This window comes from Dermacentor albipictus, chromosome 9 (assembly GCF_038994185.2).
Source record: "Dermacentor albipictus isolate Rhodes 1998 colony chromosome 9, USDA_Dalb.pri_finalv2, whole genome shotgun sequence".
Lineage (NCBI taxonomy): Eukaryota > Metazoa > Arthropoda > Arachnida > Ixodida > Ixodidae > Dermacentor > Dermacentor albipictus.
This window is the reverse complement of record NC_091829.1, coordinates 128,725,612-128,737,632: the sequence shown is the minus strand read 5'-3', so window position 1 is coordinate 128,737,632 and position 12,021 is coordinate 128,725,612. Positions and strand designations below refer to the sequence as shown.

Here is a 12,021-nt window from a genome sequence, read left to right as displayed (position 1 = left end):
TATTCCCGTCGCAAAACACCGCATTGTGGTCGAAGAACCTGCAAGACCAGTTCGCCAGCACCCGTACCGAGTGGCTCCAAAGCAAAGAGAAGCGATAAGAAGTCAAGTACAGGAAATGCTCAAGGACGATGTAATACATCGATGCAATAGTCCGTGGGCATCTCCGGTAGTCCTTGTCAAAAAGAAGGATAACACCCTACGATTTTGTGTTGACTACAGGAAGCTCAACCTCGTCAGGAAGCGGGATGTTTATCTACTTCCCCGCATCGACGACACCTTGGATAAACTACCCAATGCTTACTTCTCTTCTCTGGATCTCAAAAGCGGATACTGGCAGATAGAAGAGGACGAGCGAGATCGCGAAAAGGCGGCATTTGTGACACCAGATGGTTTATACGAGTTTAAGGTGCTTCCATTTGGTCTGTGTTCTGCGCCAGCCACATTCCAGCGGATGATGGACACTGTTCTCTCCGGACTGAAATGGCAGTCGTGCCTCGTCTACCTTGATGATGTGGTGGTCTTCTCCACTACATTCGAGCAGCACTTGCAGTGACTGGGAGCAGTTCTGGATGCTATTCGCATGGCGGGATTCACAATAAAACCCGAAAAATGCCACTTCGGCTCTTGCGAGCTCCGCTTTCTCGGCCACATTGTCAGTGCTGAAGGCGTCCGCCTCGATCCTGAGAAGATCACTGCAGTAGAAATTGCCGAACAACTCACGCGACTGACAAAAGAAGATGTCCCTTTTGTGTAGGAGAAAGAACAAGAAGACATCTTCTCTGAGCTACGACAGCGTTTTCAGAGTCCTCCTATACTTGCCCATTTTGATGAAAATGCCGGAACGGACACCACACCGACGCGAGTAACGTTGGTCTCGGTGCCATACTTATTCAGTGGCAGAATGGAGAAGAAAAAGTCATTGTGTACGCAAGCCGTACCTTATCGAAAGCCGAGACAAATTACTTAGCTACAGAAAAGGAATGCCTGGCGGTTATACGGGCCATCAGTAAGTTCCGGCCATACTTGTATGGCAGACCGTTTCGAGCCATCAGCGATCATCACTCATTGTGCTGGCTGGCGAACCTCAAGGACCCTTCCGGAAGACTCGCTAGATGGACTTTGCGGCTACAGGAGTGTGACATCACGGTCGTTTACAAGTCAGGTATAAAGCACAATGATGCTGATTGCTTATCACGCGCACCAATCGAGGCTACGTCACCTGAATACGAGCAAGATTTCCCATTTGTTGGGGCTGTGAATACGACGGAAATGGCTCATCATCAGCGTACTGATCCGGAATTATTCCTGCTCATCGAGTACCTGGAGGGTCGACAAGTGAAAGTGCCTCGAGTTTTCATCCGTAGATTGTGTTCGTAATAACGTCCTCTACAAACGAAACTTCGAGCACAGTGGTGAGACGTTTCTACTTCTCGTACCATCATCGCTGCGAGCTGAGATCTTAGCAACTTGCCATGATGACCCTGCAGCTGGTCACTTAGGCGTTAGTAGGACTCTGGCGAGAATCCGCGAGAAATATTACTGGCTGAAGTTGACGAATTCAGTGCAGCACTATGTCAAATCGTGCCGAGATTGTCAAAGAGGCAAAACACCGCCACTCAAAGCAGCAGGTTTTCTGCAACCGATTCAGCCACCAGAAGCGCCATTTGAACAAATAGGAGTGGATTTACTTGGACCATTTCCCGTTTCAACCTCAGGAAAGCGGTGGATTGTGGTAGCAACCGATTATCTGATTCGGTATGCTGAGACCTCTTCTCTTACAAAAGGAACCGCCATTGAAGTGGCTCAGTTTTTGTCACACACATAGTATTACGACATGTCGCACCTAAGGTACTCATAACAGACAAAGGAACAGCTTCTTGTGTCAGTTATCTTGTGTCAGTTATTGTTAGAACACTGCCTCATAGGCTACATTTCACTTCCCATGCTTCGTTTTGTTTTTAGTTCAGTACATGATGTAATTCTGTACATTGTTATGCCTTGTTTTCAGTTGACTAGTTTTCTTGCATTAATAAATGTTAACAGTTCTACCTATTTGCTGTATTTGCATTAACCTGAATTGTTTTGTTACTTTTATTTGTTCATAACGCCATTCTTTGTACTATCATATGTTTCGGTTCCTTTGCTGTCATGTGTAATTATTAGTAGACAACTTTAAAACTTTGCTGCGATTATGAGAGTGGCTTGTTGGGCTAGTTGGTACATGGTTATGCTAGGAGAATGCCAGCAAACTTTAGAGTAGGAAAAATTCGAGAGGCAGACATAGACAAAGAGACAGGAAGGTGGCTGGAGGTATCGCATAGTTTACTACACGATCAAGGCCCGATACCTCCAGCCACCTTCCTGTCTCTTTGTCTATGTCTGCCTCTCGAATGTTTCCTACTCTAAAGTTTGCTGGCATTCTCCTAGCATAACCATGTACCAACTAGCCCAACAAGCCACTCTCATGAACTCATTTTCTTGTTCCTTGGGCTCTTTCCCACGTTGTTTTCCTTCTTTAGTCCGTACTAGCGTGTGTGTGGACGGCATAGTTTACTACACGATCAAGGCACGATACCTCCAGCCACCTTCCTGTCTCTATGTCTATGTCTGCCTCTCGAATTTTTCCTACTCTAAAGTTTGTTGGCATTCTCCTAGCATAACCATGTACCAACTAGCCCAACAAGCCACTCTCATGAACTCATTTTCTTGTTCCTTGGGCTCTTTCCTACGTTGTTTTCCTTCTTCAGTCCGTACTAGCGTGTGTGTGGATGGCATAGTTTACTACACGATCAAGGCACGATACCTCCAGCCACCTTCCTGTCTTCTTGTCTATGTCTGCCTCTCGAATTTTTCCTACTCTAAAGTTTGCTGGCATTCTCCTAGCATAACCATGTACCAACTAGCCCAACAAGCCACTCTCATGAACTCATTTTCTTGTTCCTTGGGCTCTTTCCTACGTTGTTTTCCTTCTTCAGTCCGTACAAGCGTGTGTGTGGACGGCATAGTTTACTACACGATCAAGGCACGATATCCCCAGCCACCTTCCTGTCTCTTTGTCTATGTCTGCCTCTCGAATTTTTCCTACTCTCAAGTTTCTGGCATTCTCCTAGCATAACTTTGCTGCGTTTGCTGTAACCTAACTTGTTTTGATCTTTCTAATTAGAACAGGAGGTCCCCCTACAGCCTCGCGCTTTGGGACCTCTTTCTGTATATCTTGCTACTGTGATTTTATTTTCTTGAGTGAATAAATAAAATTCTTCTTCTTCTTCTTCTTCTTTTGTGGCCCGTTTGACGCAGTCTGTTATGAAACTAACACATACTGCTAATAGAAAAGCCACAGCGTACCATCCACAAACAAATAGCCTGACTGAACGACTCAATAGAACGCTCGCTGACATGATCTCAGTGTATGTGGACGTCGAGCATCGGACATGGGACAGTATTCTACCATATGTCACCTTTGCGTATAGTACTGCAGTACAAGAAACGACACATTTCACGCCATTTGAGCTTGTTTACGGTCGGACAGTAACAATGACACTAGACGCGATGTTACCTGTAGACAACAGCACCGAAGACGACCCTGACGTTAGTGAGTACATAGAAAGGGCAGAAGAAGCACGACAGTTGGCAACGCACCGTATCAGACAACAGGAATACGTCGACGCAAACCGGTACAACCTAGGGTGAAGAGAGGTGCAGTACAACCCCGTAGACAATGTGTGGGTATGGACGCCTATACGTACGCCCGGCCTTTCGGAGAAGTTACTGCACCGTTACTTTGGCCCCTACAAAGTACTTCGTCGGTTAAGTCCCTTAAATTACGAGGTAACTCCTGAAGGCCAAGTTTGCTCCACACGACGCAGGACTCGCCCAGAGGTCGTACACGTAGTAAGAATGAAGCCATACTATTAAAGGCATTGATTAACCGAAGTTGCACATACGACCAAGCCTAGCACCGGCCATCCTCTGACCACTGTCCTTTTAAAGCAGTTGGCCTCTCTAGGCCTTTCCTACGCATCGGGACGATGCTTCTTCGGAGGAGGCTAATGCCGCTAGCATTGCGAGAAAAAAATAGACGACCGACATATCCCAACTGTGTAGCCGCCACACCGTGAGCGTGAAGCAAAGCACCGCAAGGCAACGCTCGGCCGGTGCTGACAGGCCGGTGGCTCGTGCGCGAGAATCGGACGCTTGGCACGCGACAGGAGGCGACAAAGAAGAGAACGACGTTTGAAGGAGCGAAGCTCGAGGGATGCTTTTGTTGTTGTTGAGGTTTAGTCGGTTTTTGTTGATGGGCACAGGTTCGCCCAGAATAAATTATTTTTCGTAGAAACGGCTGTTGTAACTGTTGGTTACAATATTTTGTTAGTACCCACAACCATTAATCAGTCACGATACCATTTACCTTATTTCAATAAATCTTTTTGGTGAGCCATGTTATCGGTTACGTCAATGATCAGGCGATAAATGACGCCATAATCTTTGAACAAGCGCATCCTTGAAGAAATAGTTGTGGGTAGGTCGGTAATGTAAATTACAGAAATGAGTAGGCCAACTACAGTGCCTAATTGTGGCACGCCAGATAAAACGGAAGATCAATTTGAAGCATTATTAGCATGCACTTATTGCTGTTCATAAGTAGAAAAATCTTTAATTCTTCTAGGACAAGAGGGTGTAGGTTAAGTTTTGTAAACTAGAATATTAAACGCTTATGTGGGACTTTGTCAAATGCTCTTTGCAAATCAATGACGAAGGCATCAATGGGTATCTTTCGCTCAATGTCAGTATGAAGGTCGTGATTAATTAATTCTCAAATATCCTAATCAGAGCAAAATTGTCAACCAGAAACGTGTGGGTCACAATGAAAAGTTCGCGATGCAGGTTTTTATTGCTCTATACGGGCTACATAAAAGTTTTGTCTAAGCTCGGCGCTTTTTGCATGCTTTTGCGGGAAAGAAAATTTGATTTAGCACGTATTCAGCAACAGAAAGATGGGTCGGGAACTGTTCATAATGGCCTACAATTTTCTCCTTTACGATTATGCTCTGATTTCAATATCAGAAAAGGCAATAAATGAATAATATCTAATTATGTAATAAGGCAATGCAAACAAATAGCCCGAGAAGGCGTACCTGCGTCAGTCCGCTGCAAATGAAGAATGCACCCGTGGACGAGGTGGCCATGACGACGCTTCCGTCGGCGTCTGTTATCACGAGCGGCGACATGGAAGACGTGGGTCGTTTCTTGGGCCGTATGTAATTGGTGGCGCTGGACACGAGGCCGAAAGTGTTCGCCTTTCCAGGATTCGCGAAGTCGTCCATTTCGTTGTTGAGCAGCACGCCAGTGGATGCTGAGATGGCCAGTGCCCCAAAACTGCGTAGTAGAGTTAGGGATCGGTCAAAGATCTCATACTATTCCGAGAAGCACGCGTCAAACAATGCTGCAAAGAATTCATGAAGGTCATCTCGGCATGCAAAAATGCAAGGAAAGAGCCAGACGTCTCGTATTTTGGCCATGGCTCAACGCTGCGATCACTTCTATGGTGCAAATGTGTCCGATATGCCGCAAGTAAGCTTACAAACGGACGCAGGAACCTTCAAATGCGACCCGTTCCAAAAGCGTGGCAGTTTGGGCGAGTTGGTATGTCATGACTGTTTAGGCTTTCACGCAAAAGCTGGTCTGGCAATTTCCGCCGTTTTTAAGCGTCAGGATACAGTGTCCTTAAGTAAGGTAAAAGCTAAGGCTAAGAAACTGTGCAGGGAATGCAACTTGGACAAAGTGTTAAGAAATATTGCCAGCAGCAAGCGAGATCACCTAGAGGTGTTCTTTAGCGCGAAAACGCTCAAACCTTACGTCCCGTTGAGGGTTATTGTTTCAGAAAAAGACACGTGGCAGAAGTCTGTCGCACTGTTTCTGCAGGCCAAGCTAGCCATTTTACCCGTGAATGACCCGTTGTTAATACGCAACTCCGATGAAGTAATTGAATTTTTAAAGGACAACTCTGATCGATGCTTTCAACTCTTCTCCGTCGATGTGAAGGACCTCTACTATTCTATTCCTCACAATGACCTGCTGTAAGCTATATCGCAGACAATTGATGAATTTGGCGTCACCCGTTTTCAAAATAATGCTGGGATGTCTAGTGATCACTTTTTAGAACTTTTGAGCTTTTATTTGTCATCTACGTTCATTACATGGAATGACACCATCTATTTGCAAAAAAACGGAGTGTGCATTGGTTCGTGCATTGCCCCGCTCCTCAGTGATTTGTTTTTAGCTCGCCTAGACGTCGGCTTGTCAGTCAACCTTTGTCAGACTAACATTTTTAAAATATTTCGTTACGTGGACGATTTTTGTTTTGTGTTCAGTGTTCTCCGGCTGACCTTGAGACTGAGGTCGTCTTGGTAGTGCCAATAGTCCAAGAATGCCTAGCGCCCCTTGACGTTACCTACGAGCTCCCACAGGATCATGAGATCCTGTTTTTGGATTTGCGCTTAGCCTGTTCGGATATTCATACGTGTTGGTCCTATGAACCGCGTGCTAACAAACCACTTCTTCCATTTCATTCTGCCCATTCCAAGTTGATCAAGAGAGGCATTGCTAACCTTTGCCTTAATAATGCTTTGAGAAAGTCGTGCCACCATACCGTTTCGTCTAGTTTTGCCTCCCAGTGCGATCGGCTTTCGCAGGCTGGTTATCCCGTGTCCCTACAAGTATCAATAGCAGAACGAATTCTAAGAGAGCGTAGAAAAGACAACCAGCACGCAGATAATCCTGTAACTACTAGGGGCAGGACTAGCGTCATCCCTTATATTCACACTGTCTCGCATAATCTTAAGAAAATCGCCCAGCGAGCGAATGTTCGTGTAGTGTTTTCTGCCCCTAAGAAGCTAATGAGGATTTGCAAACTCACTAATCCCAATAAGGTAGCTCCTCTTTCCTGTGATAAGAACCACAAAAATAAGTTTAATTGCACACATTGTGTCGTTTATTGTTTTCCACTCAAGTGCGGAAAACGTTACGTTGGTCAGACTGGCCGATGTCTGAATGACAGGCTGCGCGAGCATCGTTACAATGCCAAGAATTGTATTACAGCTGGGGGGTTTCTGGCGCAGCACTGCAAAATGTGTGGTTGCGAACCTGTCTTAGAGGAATGCGTCATTCTTGGTCGCAGTCGTAATCAGCTCACAAGAGAAATCATCGAAGCAAAGGCTATCATTGGTCTGGGCCATGCATGTGTGAGCTCACCTTCATTATCATTATCAAACAATGAATTGGCGTATCTCCGACTGCAGCCACAGGCTGTCTGAATGCTACCACTTGGTTACTATCGGTTTTGTTGCTTCATGTTTTTGTTATCTCCTGATGTCATATGGTTTGCCGAGTCTATAAGTAGTCTCGTGTCACGAAATAAACTGTCAGTTGGAAGTTAGCGCTCACTCTGTTTCCCGTTCCCTTTGATTACCCCTACCCTATTCCTTTTTTTGCTCACCCCTACCCTATTCGTTTTTTTGCTCTTCCGAGCTGCGCTACAAGCCTAAACAGTCATGACCCGTTCCAGTTTGTGCACGGCATAGAGTTGGGACTGACATTTTTTCGTTTGCGGAAGACTCGTACATAGTTGTTCTTGTTGCCTTATCAAACTTTCCAGAAGTCCTGAAACTGCCAGACGCATCGGTGTGATCAACCATTGCAGCCCTCAGTGCTATCTGTGCAAGATTAGCGTGCCAGTTGAAGTACTGGCATGTACTGATAATGGTCCGTAACTTTCTAGCTATGAATAGGCTCTTTTTTTAAAGAAATTTGATTGCACACATGTCCCATCCAGCCCTCATTATCCGCAGTCTAACTGGCTTGCGGAAAAAGGTGTGCAGATTGTGAAGCGCTTCTTGGGGAAACTGTAGACTTAGGGTATGATTTCTGGTTGGGCCTGCTGGCTTACCGCACTACCCCACTGGAGGAGGGGCGATCCCTTGGTGAACTCCTGCAAGGAAGGCACCTTCGCGCCAACCTCCCGGACCTCAGTGCTGTGATTGCGACCGCCATCAATAAGCACAGTCAAAAACAAGCCGGAAGACCTTTGCCTCCTCTCCAAAGGAGTACCATCGCGAGGCTCAGAGATACTGCATGGTCCCGAAAACCTCAAGTGATGGGTCTGCCGTACCCGAGCTCTTACCTGGTAAAAACGGAGGATCAGAAGCTCATCAGGCAGAACCATCGTCACCTACTGCAAACCGGGGAACGGCTTTTAGAGGCAAGCGATGACTACAGCGATACCACCCCAGCGGACAACGACTTTGGTTACCATTCAACAGCGACAGATCCAACCTCGCAAACAGTCACACGTCAACCACCGACAACGGGCAACCCTTCGACCCCGCTTGTACCACCGCCAGCTTTGAGAAGGTCGACCCGAACCGTGAAGCAACCGCAACGTCTTCATTATGACGAACGTTCTAAGCAAGTGTCTGTATAATCCTTACTTGTGGTGAGATGAACTTTCAACAACTGTTTGGGAAGGTGCACAATTTATTTATCGCAAAGGTATGTATCAGACAAGGCAACTGTAGCATGACTGTGCACCCTAAATGCGCAGATACTCTCGGCGCACGGTCCCGCGCCTATATAATCAAATGCTTGAATAAAGCAATGGTTCTTGTTTTCGCTATCATGCTCTTGCGTCGTCCTTGCTAGTCACCACCATCAATCCACTTCAACATCTTAGTGTCAAGGTTCAGCTTACTTAGTTTATAATAAAAGTTTGACAGACCTTATCAAATGCTTTAGCGAAGTCTAAAAAATGCAATCTGCAAATGAGGAATGATCGAGAATACGGTGCAATTTGTGCGTAGAGATTGCAAGCTAAGTTTCATATGAAATTGCTTTTTTAAAATTCATGCTGATCTGGTGTGAAAAATGCGTTGGATTCCAGGAAGTTAGGAATATGTTTGAGAATTATATGTTCTAGCAATTTACAGCAAGTGCTTGACAGCGAGATGGGGTGATAATTAGCTGTTAAAGTTTTGTTACAAGACTGATGCAGCGGAACAACCTTCCCGATTTTCCATTGGCTAGCTTGACTAGATGTATCCAGTGATTGCTGATCAAGTTTTGTTAGTATAACAGAAGTAACTGCGTTGATATTTTTAAAAAATTTTGAGTTATTAGAGTCGTAACCAGGCAATGAGTGTTGGTTCTGGGCATCAATTTAGCAACGCCAGCCGTATCCACAATCACTGGAGGCATAATCATGATCGTACTGACGAGTAGGAGGTAGGCGGTCCTTGCAGAGGATAGAAAGATTTTGCGCAAATGCGTCATTAAGGGCGGCAGCGCACTATTCCTTCGGTATAAGGATACCCAATGGGTCTTCTATAGATAGGTGCTTATAATCCAATGGGTTGAGTATACCCCAAAACTTTAACTTTTTAGCCTTAGTCTTTAATGATGGACGTACGTTAGATAGAAAGTTATATTTAGCGTTCTTTAGTGCTGTTACATACGTGTCGAATGCGGACTTATAAGAAGACCAGCCTGTGTCAGTTGGCGAGTGTTTTGCGGAGCAATATATGCGTTTATGCGGTTATATAGGCGCTGAAGATGGGTATTGTACCAAGGAGCATCAGAACTGGATGTAACAACGTAGGATGGAATGTACTTTTGAGTTCCTGAATTTAGGGCAAACATGTCCTAATTGTGATGAAATGAACGGTTTTCAAAAATTCAGTAGGAAAGTTTATCTAACTCCGGTGACCGCTTTTTCATTGGCTAACAAAAATGAAATGCATTTGCTGGGCGCAGCACACGCCTTCATGTATCAGAAAGTTTCCCGAATGTTATCAGTAGTTCTAACCGTTTTCTGTTTTCCCGGAACCTTGAATAACCTGATTGCATACGCGGCGCAAATTGTGTAGTATTTACTTATTTATTTATTTGGTTACTATTAGGGCCGTTGAGGCGTTACAGATAGGAGTTGTAAATATTTATAGAAATCAATGGAAAGGCGTGTTTTAACAAAGGTGACGAAGAAGCGCAGATTTGAATGCTTCAGGTTCAGGAATGAAGACGATGCAGATGGGCAGGTGGTTTCAGTATGAGCTGGTCTTGGGGAGGAAAGAATAAAAATACGGGTTAGTTGTGCAACTTGGAACGCCTACTTTTTATCGATGATCAATGCGGGATGATACGTAATTTGGAGCAGTGAAGAGACTTTGTCTGAGCGATTCGTTTGCGCAGCATTTTGTGGAAAGGGGAGCCGAGAAAGATGCCGCCGCATGGAGAGATCTGAAGCTCTAGGATTCTTTTCATAAGTGTGACACTAGACGCACGAGAGTAGTTAGTCAAAATACAAGGAGTTGAACGATTCCAAACAGCTCTTAGAGCATTAATCAATGACCAAATATTAGGGTCCCATACGGAAGACGCATATTCCATGTTAGTTCGAATGGCCGTTTTATACAAAAGTACTTTGAAAGAAACCGGAGCTAGTGAAAAAGTACGCCGAGGGAAAACTAGCATGCGATTTTGACATGTGCACTTCTTTATCTTTCCAGGGGACCGTTTTCAGCACGTAAGAAGTGTTAGCACAGCGCGGGACGTGCCTGCTTGCATCGGAAGTTTCTCGAATGTTGCCGATATATCCGATGTCTATTGTCACCGAACCTTGTGTAGTCTGATTTCATGTATGCGTGACGCGAATGGAGTAGAACTTTCTGGAATACACGTGGGCACCAGCGATTACTCTCACACCTTCGATGACTGCTGTATAAAAGCCGAGGAACTTGACGCACTGAGGAGATTTTCGACGATCGCCGACTGTGTTCGACGCTGTCGCCATTGTTTGAGTGTAGCCTGTTTTGAGGAAAAAAGTTCGCCCAATAAAATGCTAGTTTCATCATTCCCAGTTTTGCTGCTTTCTTCACCGTTACTACTATGTCACATCTGGTGGAGGTGCTAGTGCGTTCATGCACCGAACGCCCCCGCAAAGCCGCGATCCAAGCTCGAAACTCAAGGACCACACCAACGTCGCCAAGGACCAGCGAACTAGCCGTAGCCAGCAAAGAGTGCTACTGGAATATGGACCTCTTCCCGAGAAGACCAGACGGATCAAGCCCAAGTCAGCATCCCCAATGGCTTCCCCAGCGTCTCCCATGCTGGGGCAGCAACATCGGGACCTATCAACCTTTCATGGTTCATAGTCTATAGACCCACTAACCTGGCTCCATGGAGACGTATGAAGGAAAGGCGACCTTCAACAACTGGGACTCTAACGACAAGCTACGACATGTCTTTTTCGCATTGGTAGACACCGCCAGGACGTGATTCGAGAATAGAGAAGCCGCCTTAATGACGTGAGACCTGCTCCGAAGCAACTTCCTGTAGACATTCACAAGCGTCGTACGCAGAAAACGAGCCCAAGCTTTACTTGACGCCCGAGTACAGCTACCTAATGAGAACGTTGCCATCTTTACGGAAGAAATGAGCCGTATCTTCCGCCAGGCCAAAGTGGAAATGTCCGAGGAGAACAAAGTCCGCCTGCTTATGCGTGGTGTGAAGGAAAAACTTTTCGGCGGAATGATACGCAGCTCACCGAAGACCGCCGGAGTTTCTTCTCGAGACGATTAACATCGAGAAAACACTGGAAATGTGGAACAGACAATTCAACCAGCGCATGAACTCAACTAACTACGCCAGAGTTAATCACTGGCCTCAGACGACCTGCGTGAGACGATTAGAGGGGTTGTGCGCATAACCGACCCGAATAGCCGAGAGCAAACTGGCCCAGCCAGGGGCCGGTCTGCAAGCCCATATCCGGAAAACTAAAAGCAGCACCCGATGCACGTGCGGTTGCTGTTCGTCGAACTGACAAATATCCTCCGCCGCCGACGCAGGCGCCGAATACTTTTTCGACGACATATCATTGAGAAGGCGTCATCACGACGATGCCTGAAAGTCAAGAACATTGTTATGGAAGGATGAAAGAGGAGAGAGGACGAAGAAGATCGGAGACGCCGACTG

The 12,021-nt window shown here is 45.9% G+C and overlaps 1 protein-coding gene across 5 annotated transcripts in view; it reads right to left on the bottom strand.

Moving 5' to 3' along the window:
- Positions 1 to 12,021, bottom strand: part of LOC135918847 (glutathione hydrolase 1 proenzyme-like) — a 607,262-nt gene that overhangs the window by 60,556 nt on the left and 534,685 nt on the right. For all 5 annotated transcript variants that reach the window (XM_065452525.2, XM_065452527.2, XM_070525368.1 and 2 more), the window contains one exon: positions 5,136 to 5,376. In XM_065452525.2, the coding sequence (XP_065308597.2) occupies positions 5,136 to 5,376 (241 nt within the window). The remainder of the gene's footprint in view (positions 1 to 5,135; positions 5,377 to 12,021) is intronic.